This window comes from Lacerta agilis, chromosome 2 (genome assembly GCF_009819535.1).
Source record: "Lacerta agilis isolate rLacAgi1 chromosome 2, rLacAgi1.pri, whole genome shotgun sequence".
Taxonomy (NCBI): domain Eukaryota; kingdom Metazoa; phylum Chordata; class Lepidosauria; order Squamata; family Lacertidae; genus Lacerta; species Lacerta agilis.
In genome coordinates, this window is record NC_046313.1 from 72881232 (window position 1) to 72896762 (window position 15531).

General features: G+C 38.7%; 1 protein-coding gene across 1 annotated transcript in view; it reads left to right on the top strand.

Moving 5' to 3' along the window:
• Positions 1-13843, top strand: part of IPPK (inositol-pentakisphosphate 2-kinase) — a 30214-nt gene extending 16371 nt beyond the window's left edge. The window contains exons 7-13 of the mRNA XM_033140758.1: positions 807-865; positions 1347-1419; positions 3920-4199; positions 5538-5688; positions 8028-8130; positions 10549-10629; positions 12663-13843. Coding sequence (XP_032996649.1) covers positions 807-865; positions 1347-1419; positions 3920-4199; positions 5538-5688; positions 8028-8130; positions 10549-10626 — 744 coding nt within the window. The 3' untranslated portion in view covers positions 10627-10629; positions 12663-13843. The remainder of the gene's footprint in view (positions 1-806; positions 866-1346; positions 1420-3919; positions 4200-5537; positions 5689-8027; positions 8131-10548; positions 10630-12662) is intronic.
• The last annotated feature ends 1688 nt before the right edge of the window (positions 13844-15531 follow it).

The window sequence follows — 15531 nt, forward strand, 5'->3', positions numbered from 1 at the left end:
CAAACAAGAACTATTGAAATTGTGCCTATTGCTTGCTTTACTGAAACATATTTTAAGGAGATTAGTACTTGCATATAATTTTGTTTTGTCTAAGGAATAAATAGAGCACCATTCTTAGTTGAGCATTTTTGGGTGTAATTTGTAATTGAAAACTGGGATATCTCAGAGCATGAGACTCTTAATCTCAGGGTTGTGGGTTCAAGTCCCATGTTGGGTGAAAATTCCTGCATTGCACTGGGTTGGTCTAGATTACCCTTGTGGCATCTTCCAACTCTACACTTCTATGATTCTGTGAATGCCTTATGATAAAAATATATGAAAAAACTCATATAAACTTAATATGTCTTCAAAAAGCATTAATGTAACTTCTTATGTTCCTTGACCTATTGTTTTCATTGAGAAACATTTAGATTTATGTGGAGGAGAATTTCCACATCAGCATGGAACTTTCTGCACCTGCAAAAATGCTCTACATTACAGTGAAACTAGAGGGGAAATGCTTTTGTTAGAGAAAACAAAAGACAATCAATCAATCAATTCTTTGTTACGGTCACTGACCAGCACAATAAATTGCATTACAAACAAAAGACAAGTAACTGGTAGCTGATCAAATCTTAACATTTAACAGGTGATTTTACATGACAAATAACATGTGGACATCACTGAAGTTTAAATTTCATGAGCTACTTGTATAATTGAGATCCTAAAGGTTCTACGGTGTAATGTTTGTTGCAGATGTTTTCTATAAATATGTGAATACATAGTTGGGATCTCCCCTTGTACTCATAGATAATGTGTTTTAACAGGTAGCAAAAGGAAAGTGGAAACGGCAAAGTAAATATTGTCCTCTGGATCTCTTCTCAGGGTGAGAGCTGTTACGTTTTTATTAATGGTTTGTGTTTGGTTTGTGTCACTACCGTTAATACTACTTATTTACTGCTACTTTATTTATTTATTTTTAATTTCTAGACTGCTTTATATTTTTAATAAAAATCTTTTCAAGTTTGTGTAGGGCCAGGAGCTGTGGGTGCTGAATGAAAGGCAAGGACAGTATTCCTAGTTTGAGACTCTTCTCTGTTAGACAAAAAAGGTTGGGTTCTGATGGACATATCAAAGGGGCAAGTAATGTGGCAGTGGCAGTTACGGGCAAGTGTAAATGTGGCTTCAGAAAGACCTTGCTGAAGAAGGAGGTCTTGAAGATGATGCCCAAGCATTAGAAGCAGGTTTCTTGAGAATAAAGGTTAGGAAGGAAATAATGAGTACAGATTAGAGGCAGCAAGAATGTTTCAGTGTTTGCCTGGTCATATTTCTTCATTTTAAATAGTCCAATGTGGTTTTCCTTTTAGAAATAAACAGCGAATGCACTTTGCTTTGAGAAGTCTGCTACAGGAAGCACAGAATAACTTAAAAATATTTAAGGTAAGGTGCACTGAAAATTGCAATATGTTTTTGTTCTTCACCATGTCTGTTGAGCCTTATATCCTCCTGTTAGTATGCTTGACTGGGTGACCAGCTGCTAGTCCCACAGACTTAAATACAACAAGGTCAGTCTTTACTGGATAAAAATTGGATACATACTGATACTTATAGAAACAAAGTTATTTATTTATTTCATTTCCTAAAATATTTATGTCCTTTATGTGTAGTTGAAAGTGAGAAAAATCTGTAGAGATAGGCAAGGAAATGGAGGAAGTGTAAATGTGGTTATGTAAAGTTGAATTGAAGTGTGAAACTACTGCCTGTTGCTGTCAAAGAGGACATAGAGGCTTAATTTTTTATCTTAGTACTAAGTATCACTGTACCAATATTTGCAATGTCAGCTACAAAGATCATATGATGAGAAAGATCTGTTATCATATGACTTCAGGTGACTGACCGGTTGGTGTGTTTTACTCAAAATGATCTTATTAGCCAAATTCAAAGGCCTGGTGGGACTAATTAGACCTGAGAGCTGAAGGTTCCCCTGCTGTACTAAGACATATTTTAGCATTTGGCATACATACTTTTGAGATGTGCTATGAGGAGGTGTTTGGAAGTGTTTGCTTCTTGTTTAGATTGACTGCAACTTGCCATGTCTAAACATGGTCCAACTGGTTTAATCTTTGTTATAGTTAGCTAAAATGAGCCTGCTTCAAACCATGTTTTATAAAGCTGTTTTGTTTCAGTTAACCATAGTCAAGATTAACCACAGTTTAGGGTTCAGGCAACTTGTAAACTGTGGTTAATGTAAAATGAAAGAAGTTGCTGATTTCATGACTGAATAGCTATGCAATGTGATCCCAAGGGTTGTTCACTCAGCCTTATTATTGCAGTGCCAGCTATAGATAAGCATGGCATCTCAGCACAACCACTGACTGTCCTCCCAAGTCTCTTTGGTTTATGTGTTGGATATTTTGGTGAATCCTACCACAAAATACACCATGGGAGGAATGCAGTGTCATAATCTTCTGATTGCTCTGTCAGTGCAAGCATTTCAGCTAGCCAGATGGAATGGTTTTCCATCTCCCCCACCCTGCACACTGTTCTGGAGGTTATCCCAACCTCCAGAGCCATTTTGGGGGGGGGGGTGTATTGGGGAGGAGAGGGTAAACATCCATTGTGCAAGCGTATGTCCTAATTAGGTGAATCCTGCCTGCTTTCTCATTTTTTACCCCTGTATTAGCCAAATTCAACAGGATCTTTCCTTCCTAGTGGCATTCAGATAAGGTGTGTGGTGAACATAAGGAATTGTTGTATAAAGGAAGTCTTTATCTTGCACTTAACCTCATTATAAACCAAAATAGCAAACTTGACTAGTTGCACACCAGTACATGGCTGTACATACTGTGTTTTAAAAGTGCAGAGTCTGCTCCTTGAAAAGCTTAATTCTAGAAAATATAAAAGTTCATAAGCAAATGTATGTGTTTTGCATTGCTTGTTCCAATTAAAAATCAAAATGGAACAGTGAGAATTCTGAAATCTGCACCTGCATGGCACAGTTGTAGATTAATGGCATAGAGCCCTGTCTCCCTCTGCTGACTGACTTTAGTTTTTGATGGTACTGTTTGTAATTTGATCTGTTCAGTGGTGAGCCTGTATGTTATCAAATAATGTTTTGAACAAACCTTGCCTTTAATAATTTGTTAATATGCTTTGTACCGATTTATCAGATAATTCTGAAGAAAGCAAAACGAGAGGAAAAAGGCTTGCTTGCTAAATATACATGGCTAAACTAATTCACTGATGTCAGTGGGTGTCTATCTAATTGTTTTTAAGTTGTGTTCTGTGTTAATAACTTTTTTTGTTTAAGTATCTTTTTTCCTGTCTGAGGCTAAGCTTCTCCCTCATGACTTATAATCAGTAGTATCCCACTTATCAATTGAATCAGCTCCTTGTTTTAACTTAGGTTTGTATTTTGGCCTTTCCCCAGGGATCTCAGACTGGAACTATGCTTGGCAGTAGTCCTAGGTCTGAGAAACCAGGTTGCTGCTTAGCTCTTGAAAAAGTGGCAGGGGAGACTGAAATTTGGAAGAGGAAAGCAGCAGCATGGCTTCTTAATCTCTAGCTAAGGTTTGCAGATGTGTTTGCCCCTTCCTTTGCCTGCTGCTTTCCCTTGCCAGATCACACCTTTCTCCTGCCACACTTCAATCTGGCTACCCAGATTGTTCCCAGACTTGATCTGCTGTTGTACATTTAGTTCAGAACCTGACAATATCTATATGAGGTAGGAGAAGCTGAGAGATTGTCCCCTTATGCAAGGTTATTTAGTGGGTTTCACAGCTGAGCAGGATTCAGTCCTTAGCTTCCCACTTTGAAACCCAGTTTCCAAGCCACTAAAGCACAGGACATACAAGCATGCAGTATCTGTTACTCCATACATTTTGCTAATATGAAAAAGTAAAATTTTAGAGGTATGACTTCTTTTTCCTTCCTGTTACAGAATGGTGAACTAATTTATGGTTGCAAAGATAATGAGGACTCTCTCTCTGATTTGAATGAACTTGCTTGCCATCTGAAGCCTTTTTTCTTTCCTTCAAATGGCCTGGTCAATGGAACTCATTGTACACGGACAGTTCTGAAAGAATTAATCCATGTAATAACAATGGCTCTACTGAGTAGCACAGATGCCTGCAAAGCAGGTGATATGAAGACAGTTCCCTCCTCACAAGGAAGGAGTTTCTGTGAAGCTAGTTCTTTCAGTAAAGAAATAGCAAGAAATGGTAAGCAATTTTTGAGTTTCATCTGCCCACCTAGAATTCAAATGATAAAATACTGTACAGCAAGATATGCATTGCTGTCAGTGTGGTTGCCACTGGGTTGAACTGTAAGTAATCTCTGTCTAATCTTGGTTTTCTGGCTTCCCAATAATGTACTTAGCTTTTAAATCAGAAAATCTGCTATGCTTCCGACCTTAATACTTGTCAGGAAAGCATTCAAGTATGAGTCTAGATGCATATTGCAGAGTTTTCAAGAGATTTTTCAGTGTAGAAAACTTAAAGCTAATTATGGGCATCTCACTTCTTCAGACATGTAGAACTTGCATATTTTGTTTCTCTAGGCCCATGCTGTTGCTTTTAGAGCTGTAGTTAATAGAATATTTCAGTAGCTTCTGCACTTCCCCTTCTTGCCATGGACTGCTTGAAAATTGAGGAGGGCGGGATTCAACTAATGAGTCCTGACAGCAGAAGGACTTCTGCTTGTGCATTGGGGCTTTACCCCTCTCCTCCCACGGTGCCTCCCTAAATTATCTCATGTGGGTGTAGGAAAACCTCCAGAACAGCATGTGGTGGGAAATGAGGAGTGCTTGCCCTAATGAGATGATCAACATAGTGCAACATTGAAATGTTGAGAAATAAAAGTGGTAATAAAAATACAATAAAAAATCAATATGAATACTGAATGCACTGTACGTGCTGTTCACAATTGCTGCTCCTGCTGTTCTTCATGGCCACACTTGTAGACCACCTGAATAAAGCTTGCAGACCATTGATGGTCTGTGGACCATAGTTTGGGAACCCCTGGAATATTGCATTAAAAATCTGTAAGGGAAATCTGCACTGTGTAAAATGTGCCTTTTATACAACACTTAGATTTGCAAAGATGTGCATGATTAAAAATCAATTAAATCAGTTTGGTGCAATTTTTCTTCTTCTGAATAACTTGAGGGTGGGGAACTAGGTATTTTCAAAATGTGCTAAGATAATATTTCTTAGGATTGACTCTCTCAAATATTGTACAACTTGAGGCCTTTACATTTAAAAATATATGCCATTTGCAATAGCATTAGCATATCACCACAAATCTTCCCTCAGTATTGGGAGCAGTTTCTCTGTCTCTTTGGAAATGTCCTTTCTAACTAGAGCTGAACATTGAATTACAGTGCTTCATTGTTTCCTTTTTTGAATTGGGGGTACAAATCTGGCTTTTGTTTTGAAATACGTAAATTGGCCATGGTTAATCTCCCCTGCTCCATAATTTTGCTTTTGTTAGTTGTAAGCAGAGAGGTTTGTATATATATTTTTTGTCAAACCAGTTTTGAAAACATACTTTCCTTTCAGGCAAAAATAAAATGGAGACCTCTGGCTTGCCCAAAGAATGTCTCCTCTACAAAACACTCCAGGTTCAGATGCTGGATATGCTGGATATTGAGGGTGTATATCCTTTGTACAACAGAGTGGAGCAATACTTGGAAGAGTTTCCCAAAGAGAGGTAAGATTTCATGGTACCTGTTTTTAACTTGGCAAGTGGAATGGAGTAGAGCTTAGTAAAGCTGCACTGAGCAATGTGGAAGATTGTTGTCAAAGGCTCATTAAGGTTTCTTTAAAATTCGGAGTGCCTGTTCAGCTATTCTAGGATTATCTTCACCATGATACTGGGGATTAGGCCTTGCGGGAAGATGTTGCATTTATTTGACCCTTCAGATCTACCAGTTTAAGAAAACACAGTGATGTCATTCTATGTACAGCTCTGAGTTGTAATATACGGCTTAGCTTAGCGTCTTGAGTAAAGAAGGTGGTCTGTAATATTACAACCTCTGCATAAATCCAGAAGTTATACTGCAGAAATTATCCAGTTTACTGACCCAAATGCCACACTACCAATATTGTTGACAACTGCCCTTTCTTTCATACTACATTGGATAAGTTACAGGTAGGTAGTCGTGTTGGTCTGTCATAGTTGAAACAAAATAAAAATTAAAAAAATCCTTCAGTAGCACCTTAGAGACCAACTAAGTTTGTTCTTGGTATGAGCTTTCGTGTGCATGCACACTTCTTCAGATACACTGAAACAGAAGTCACCAGATCCTTATATATAGTGAGAGGGTGGGGAGGGGTATTACTCAGAAGGGTGGTGGGAATGGGTGATTGGCTGATAGGTGAGGTAAACCTGTTGATGACTGTTAATGACTGCAATTGGTCTTACAGGAAAAAGCAAGGGGTGAGATGGCTAAAAATAGCTTTGTCATGTATAATGAGATAAGAATCCAATGTCTCTATTCAGACCAGGTCTCTCCATGGTTTTAAATTTGGTAATAAGTTGCAATTCAGCAACTTCTCTTTCCAGTCTATTTATGAAATTCCTTTGTAATAAGACAGCTACTTTGAGATCTTGTATAGAATGTATTGTGACTCCTGTCTTATGGTACCAGAGCCTGCAATAAACCCAGATGCCAACTTTGCTACCACATACTCCCAGACAACACCATTACTGGCCCCAACAACATCAAGCATACCACCTCAGGACTATTTAATTGCTAATCTTCTAACAGTGTGTATGCCATCAAATGCCAACAGTGCCCTTCAGCTCTCTATATTGGACAAACAGGCCAAACCCTACGCCCAAGGATAAATGGACACAAATATGACATCAGGAATCACAAGACAGAGAAACCAGTAGGAGAACACTTCAATCTCCCAGGACATTCTGAGACAGTAAAAAGAGAGACCGTAATGGACTGGTTCACAAAAAAATTCACACTCCTCCTCTCTTGAGAGGAGGATCTACCAACAATATTGCAGTGTGGCATTTGAGTTAGTGAAATATGGATTATTTTTGCAGTTCTGGAATACAATATTTGGACTGAGGCAGTGGTTGTAATATTTTCTTCTGCCAAACAATGGGTATCTGATAAACAAGCCAACTTCAAACTGCGGATGGTGATTTCAACTAATCGTTGCTTATTTTAAACCAGGATTCTTTGTTCACTCACAACACTAAGCTCAGTTTCTTTGAACCTGAAATTAAACTCAGTAGAAGTAGACATTGTTCAGGTTCACCCACATAGCACTACATCCAGGGGTGGGGGAACCTCTGCTTCCAGACAACTCCCATTATCCCTGACCATTGGCCATGTTGGCTTGGGGTGATGGGAGTTGGAAGTTGAACACCATCTGGAGGGCCATAGGCTCCTCACTTCTGGGGACCTAAACCAAGGTTTAATATTAAGTGCAACCAGTGGATTCTGCTCACATTAGGAATGAAGGAGAGAGACTTCTGCATTGTTAGGGACTTGCTTCTTTCTAAGTGAGTCAGTGGAGACAAAATAACCAAGTGTTGCTAAGTATTTATATACTGGATTTTTTATTTTTTAAAAAGAATACATGAAGCATGAACCTTTAGAGAAATGGATTGACAAGTTGTTCTGGACTATGAAGAGCATCTTGCAGCAGCACAAAAACCCTTTAAAATGGACATGACAGACTAAACGGAACCCTGAACAGAAGCACTTTGCTCTGCAACATTTTCATTTCAGGATCTATTCCAAAAACAAAATACTAGAATGTTACTTTGGAGATACCTTGTTTTTGCAATGTTAGTTCCATGGCTCATCTCTTGTGATTTTAGACAAAGGTCACTAGAGGGTGCAACAGCCTCACTTGTTAAAAACACAGTATTTTTTGAGCAGCTAGATGTACCGTAAGAAAACAGCAGTGGAAACACATTCAGTGCAATTGTTTAATGATACACAAATATAGTATAATCTGCAATACAGTTATGTAATTCTAGATTTTAGATTGTTCTCTAAATGTTTTTTTTTTTTTTTAAAGGAATGTGCTACAGATAGATGGGCCTTATAATGAATCATTCTATGAGAAGCTACTAGATATCTCAACTGAAGATGATGGAACAGTAGCATATGCACTGACAAAGGCAAGGAGCTGAAGTTCCTTATTAAGTATTAGTAGATGCCATTTTCAGTTAATTATTATACTCGCGTATGTTCTGAACAATTGCTGAAGACGAGAGAGGCTAGGACCTATCATAACAGAAGATCTACATCTAAGTCCTAATGCCATCTTCTCTGTTGGGAGCAGGGGAAGATGGGGGTTCCTGCTGCAGGCGGCCTCCCTACCTTCCAGGCCACCTAGTACCAACTACCCTGTGAAGAAGATACAAGGAGGAGACCGAGACGACACCAGATGCCTGCTCCAGACACACTCATTTTGTTTGGTTTTTTACGTATCAATTTGCATTTCATAAAAGTTGTAAGCTGTTCTGAGGACTCCAGTTGAAAAGGAGGGTATACTTCTAGTAAATAAATACAATTCTGAACATAAGGGCAATGTAGGAAAGTCGTGATATGCCAGATCAGGCTGTTAGTTCATCTGTTCCATTACTGTCTCATCTGACTGGTGGTTATCTCCAGAGTATCAGGCAGGAGTCTTCCCTGTTACCGGCTGCTACCTTATTCCTTTATTGAAGATGCCAGGGATTGAACCTGCATCTTTCAGTATGCATAGCATGTGGTCTACCACCAAGTTATGATCTTTCTAGATTGAACATAGATTCAACCTGGCAGTGAGAAGGAACATCTCTTTGGAAGCCTCTTTATGAGGCCTCCTTCCCCAGGACTTAGGATAACCCGAGGCAGCTGGTACTTGTGAAATGTAGTTCCCCAAGGCATCTGTGCCCATGGTATGAACTAGAATTCCAAGGCCTTCTGATGGGTAAGGTATAGTGGTAGCATTCCAGGTACCAGAGAATGATTCATTTGCTCAGTCCAAGCTGGAGGAAAACAAATCATGCTTAGTTCATAATACAGATGAGGTAAGTACAATTTTTGGTGACCCCACTAATTAGTATGCAAATTCTTAATGCGCTCCAATTCAGTTTGTATTAGCAATACAAGTCCTTTGCCTCTGAAACACATGTTCAAAGGGAACAGGAAATGGTTTCTTTCTTTTAGTAAGTAAAATGCTGGTGTTAATCGCCACCACCCAATCATTTCACTCTGCATTAGAAGTGGAACAGGGCTTCATCTGACCTTCCCACATATTGGGACTGATGCGATTGACGCAACCTGAGTGCTTTCTCCCACATTGCCCTTGAACCAATGAAGCTATCCACTTATGTGGCTTGAATTCTTTATGTGCTTACGTGACTCAGAAGTGATGGACCACTCAAGGGAGCAGCATCATTTGTGTGCTATATAAATAGAGACTAACATTCTAATTGGACACTCCTGTGGCAGGAAGTGGAAGGCAATTTTGAGCAATCCCCCACACTACCCCTGCAGTCTGCACTACCTCTCACATTGTTCCAGGGAATACTCTGACTCTCCAGAGCTTGTTTTCATTTAGCATAGGGTGCTGCAGGTGGGAGGAATTGGTGTCAAAATTGCCCCTTTGTGTCATTGGAGCCTCCAGTTAGCAAAGCTCTGCCAAAGGTAAGTCTGGAGCCAGCACAATGAAACCTAAACATGTTAAAGCTCTAATAAGGCTCCAGGAGTATGTACTGCTTTAATTTTTTATGTTTTATGACTTGGTTTTATTAGCAGCTTTGAGGGAAAGTGGTGTATTAATGTTGAGAATAAAATTGTCTGCTAAATGTGTTGGCTGATATTTCTCTGCTGGTTTTTATTGTATGCTCCAACATGTGGCTCAGTAGAACAGAGGTAGGGTGTAATGTGTCAATTAATTGGTTACTTGACTACTTGGAGTATGCTGAAATATTCCATGAAGTCAATGTACCTGTGTGGCCTACCATTGGCATAATTTAACAACAGCATGAATACAATCCGATTTTTGCTTCATCAAATTCCCAGCCATATACAAATGTACAGGATGTGTAGAGGACCATAAGACCCATTCATGTGGGTAAGGGGCAGCCTCTTGCATCCATGCCAGAGTTGGTGTCTGACCAGGGGAAGGCTTGCATGCATAGGTCTCTCTATATGTATATGTTTCCATGCAGACTGCATGGAAGCCTACACATTGGCTTCATCTGCTTAATGTATGGATGTAGGGGCTACGGCCAGCAGCATGCCCTGCTTCCTAATAACTATTTAGATTCCCCTTCCATGATTAATACAAGAAATGGACTCTCATACCCCAGATAATATATGGGTACAATTAACAGTGGCCAGCAGCTGTTTTCTGGTGTCATATCAACTGGCAAAATGGAAATGGAGGTCAAGATTTATACTGTAGTTTTGCCACACAATATCTTACACAGGTGCAATTGTGTGGCAGACTATAAGAGGCTCGCTTGCATTTGTGATTCGCTGAGTCAGCATTATAATTCTTAAGTAATTGTCTGTTAGATGAGCCCTGTCTTAATTTTGTTGCAGGTCAGCAGTACAGAGTTGCAATGACAGCAAAGGACTGCTCCATTATGATTGCCCTTTCACCTTGTCCAGCAGGATGAATGGTAAGATTATCTAGAATGTTATGCATGCTTCTTGAAGGTTCTCTGTCTGCACTCTTCAGAATGATCAGTATACATTGAAGTTAACGCTGCTTGGTTCAAATTTTATTGTCCATTGATCATAATTGAAGCTCCAAACCCTATTCAACTAAAGCATGCAAAAGTGATGGTGCCTATGACAGCCTTAATTGAAAACCTAGTTATATACTTTGTTAGATGTCTAAATAGTACACATAGCTTGGTCAAGAGGCTGGTGACATATTACCGTATTTTTCGCTCCATAAGACACACTTTTTTCCTCCTAAAAAGTAAGGGGAAATATCTGTGCGTCTTATGCAGCGAATGGTGGTCCCTGGGGCTGAATTGCCCAGGGGCCAAAAGAGGATCATGCTTTTTATTTTACAAAGAGAAAAGGGGGGGTTGAAAGGACCCTGCTCAGCAGCTGATCAGCAAGAGATCCGGAGAGAGATAAGAGTCCCCAGCTGCTTTTCAGCCCCGCCCTCCTTTGTTGAATGTGCTGCAGAGGGAGGTTGTTTGTTTCCCCAGCGACATGTGACTGGCTGATTAGATTATCTGTCTGGAAACTAGAAAAGGCTCCCTTTCCTTAAGAAGCTGCAGAAATGTGAGTTCAACCCCATAAAAATGGGGCTTTTCCTCTTTGCTTTCCCCCTTTGGAAAAGGAGCTGCAAAACTTTTATCTGATCCTCAAAAACCAGGGCTTTTCCCTTTGCAAAAAAAGCTGCAAACTTTAGCTGATCCTCAAGAAACCAGGGCTTTTCCCTTTGCAAAAAAGCTGCAAAACCTTTAGCTGATCCTCAAAAAAACAGGTCTTTTAGAGCAGGAAACCAGAAAATATTTTTTTTCTTGTTTCCTCCTCTAAAAATGAGGTGCGCCCTATGGTCTGGTGTGCCCTATAGAGCAAAAAATACGGTAGAATGCTTGGGATGATACCCATATGTACTGGCCGATGGGCACTTCTTCCCTTGGGGGGAGCTCTTTCATTTTGCCCCTTGCTCTGTCAGCATTGGCCAGTCATTGATTAAGTATGTCTGCTACATTCTCACTCACTTTGCAACAGTTCTGAATGTCTCTAGAAAGGCTCTGGTTTTAATTTAAAACATAATTATGGTAGTCACATTGAAATTTATATATTCAGTTAGGGAAACAGTTGAAACATATAAATAGGGTTTTTTTTCTGGAAAACCTTGTGTGCACATCTACCAACCACTTAAAGAACTTTACTCAACTAAAATTACCAGCATAGCTTCTGCTGCTCCTATGCCAGTAAGGGAACAATGGTAAAGTGTTTGTCCCATGAGGATGGAGTCTCATATTGTAGTTAGCAACTGCACAGATGCACCTTCCAAGGACTAGCCATTAATGCTGGTTTCTATCTGCAGTGTCAGGGGCACATAAATGAACGGAATACTTGACACATTCCTGTACTGGTATGGTAACACCAGAATGAATGACTTTACTTATCAAGGAATCTTAGAGAAATGCCTCATGGGACCACAGCTATATCATTTACATATCAGAATAAAATTTGTGTAACAGGACATACTGCTATATTAACTTCTATGCAGATCTTTATTTCTTCATAATTAAGACCTAAATGTCTTGGTTTAGGGAAAGGATTACTAATACTATATATTCTCCCTGTGTTATAACTGATGCAATATAATCTGGTGAAAACGGTGACTTAAATTTAAGTACTGGTAAGCAGATTGCTAACATCTCAGTGCAGTTCATTTTTACAGCAGTGTTGGTGGTATAACAATTTAGGGATGCTTGGCATAAACTGAGGTGGAAAATGATCAACATGATCAACTAAATTTTCATTCCACCACATTTTGGACTGGAAAAGCTGTATCTTATTTAAGACCACAGCTACTTCAAAAATGCAGCATCAGCTGAAGCTGGTCATGATTAGGTAATGGAAAACTTTTTCATGTGTAGAAGATTTTAAAAGTCCATTGATGTCAGAATTTTTTCTTGGTGCAAGAAGTACTTTTCTTTTTAAATTCAAACTGCAGTGCAGTGCAGAGGCCACTGGTTCTAAACTTCTAAATCAAGATTCCCTTTTCCATCTCCGTCTTGGACCTAGACCTTAAGCCATATGAAAGCATTCACCATCAGTACAAACTTGATAGGAAGATAGTAAACTTCTATTTGAAGAACACACAGGCCAAAGACGACTCGGTGATGTCAAATCTCTTGAAAGAAAATGAAGACTGCACACTACTTCTCCATAAAATGTAACTGGCTAAATATTTATCAAACACAGAATGGGAATGATTAAGTTATGTTGGTTTCTATTTTCAGTTGTGCTTTAAATTTATCTGCCTTTCAGAAACACAGAATACCACTCAGACTACCTTGAAGGAATGTATTTATGGTAAAAGAGTTAGACATATGCACCCTACAACCCTTAGTAAACTGGTTGCTGGGAAAGTAGTTAAGTTTGAATCAATGACTACTATATGAAGCAGAGAAATATCTTAATTTAATTCTTCAATGCAGGGAACCAGTGTTCCTTATGAGGTTTGCAGATGAAATTTTGCAAACCATAGTATGTGAATTGCTGAATAGCACTTGCTCAAATTAATTGTAAAAGTGAACCAGCTACCATTTAAAACAGTATTGAGCTGGAGAGTGGATATATGGTGCTTGCCTAGGTTTTCAGCTTGAATCTTAATATTTTTCAGGTCTTGTGACAAATACGACAGTTTGGTTGTCCCAAAAATGGTATTGTAGTGGCCATTCTCAAAAAGTGATTGGAATACATGCGAGTAACACTTACAAAACAAAGGACATTTAATGATACAGAGAAAACAGCCTTATCAACTAAACTAGCTCTTCCTTACTCAAATAGGTGTTGCTTTTAATAGTTCACTAGAACGATTTAATTATGAAGAAGCTCTTTCGAATGGTCCAGTGTTAGCACAATTATATTCAACTATTGTTTTTTTCAGATATTCTTAACTCCATGTAAAAGAACTATACATGTGCCTCATTTATATGCAGAAACCTTCCAGTACAGCAAGCCATCCTGTGTTTTGCTGCTGTGGGAACATTTGTGAAGTTAAATAGTGGCTTTTATTATCCTGCCCATGAGTGATAGGTTTTGTACTTAATATTTTGTTGATTTCCCCCTTTCACATTAAACACCTGCAACTCTCCCAGAGCTGGGTAAAATAAAGTCATTCCTAATTGAGATGTTCCTTAAAGTGAACTCTATGAATTAGAAACTTACCTCACATTAAATAGTTATTAGTTAGCAAAGAGCATTTTCTCTAGAAGTGCCTGTGCATGATTATTACTGTCTCTTGCCCTATATTGCATACAGAAAATAGGAAATAAGCCTCAGGTTTGGCAGGCTGCAGGGCTCAACTGTTCAGACTCTTTTCCCACTGTGCTGTGCAATGGCAATAGGCTTATCTTATTGTATTGGAATATTACTATTCTTATTCTGGCTGTGTGACTTGAGCCTCTGAATTCAAAATGCTGGAAAGGCAAGTCATGTAATGGGCTTTTTGTAGAACAGGAGAAACTTTCATAGGGGTTGCCTGGTGGCAAGTGGATGAATGCTATCTGTGAGAAACCCAGATTTTAAGCTGCTTTGGCCATTCAAAAATTAGTATCTGTATTTAACTGTAGGCATTTATGTTCTAACTGACGTTTTGTGTGTGTCATCAGTGATCCAGTTTATTCATTGTTTTTAAGGTACAGTATCTATCACTAAAAATCTAAAAGAATACTCTTGCCATTACCAATTAAGCTGCTACAGTTAACATTAAATATAATGGTAACATCTCAAAACTTGTATAATTTGAATACTTGTTCTCATTTACATAGAATTTAATTATGTTTGTGTCTCTAGTTATTCATTCCCATTACTTCTAAAAACTGTCTTGTGATAGCTGTTCAGCTTAATTATAAGATGTGGTTATATAGAGGTCACAGACCTCAATTCACAGGATGTCAAGTAGCCCAACTGCAGGTTAAGGCATTTGTCTAGAATAAGACTTATAACTGGGTTGAAGTTAGTAAAACTGCCATGCCTAATGGTTGGTTACAATCAGTACTTAAATTTGTTAGCTGACGGAAGTGTCAGGTAATATCTTATATCAGGTTTCCTCTTGATATGTAAAGGTTCTGCAAGGAAGACTGTCATTCCCATATTCCTGAAGCAATAAGCAAAACAAGGCCATGGCACAAATAGATGTGCAGCAATACTAATTTGATTTTGCATATTCTGATCAGAACTAACTGATCAGAAGTAGGTAAAATTCTACATTTATTATCTAGGGCCAGGAAGTCAAGTGAGATAAATTGCTGTTTAAGGTGTTTGCTTGAGGACTAGGTTTCCACCTTTTGAGAACAGCTGCAAAGCTTGCTTTTACACAAATACTGTTGCGGCACTCAAAAAGAGCAGGGAGACCTTTGAAATGGTTGTGCTACTTAACTTGGAAAGCAAAAAACAGCAAGTACGTGGGATAAGTTGTATGTGGGTCAATAATCTTGACCTTGCTATTTTCATTATAAGCAATCCTGGGACTAAAGATATATAGCTTACATTTTGTAAATTATAAGTTATGCCTTCTGATCCATTGTAAATTAAAATACCACAAATCTGTTTTATGAAAGGTTTGATAAACCTGGTTTTGCCTTTAATCACTGATTGAGGAAAGAAGTAGTTGCGATATTGAGTGAAGTTTTTTGCATCTTGAAACTTCCTTTCATTTAACTTTCCAGTGTCATTTCTAAGAATCTGTTACATATACAGCTGTGAACAGAAACTGTCACTTTTTATAGACTTGAGTTTACCAGGTTGATCTGAAGAAGTTCTAGGAAATGCTATGGAAGGGGGGGGGGAACCACTTTGATTCAGAAAGTTCCAAT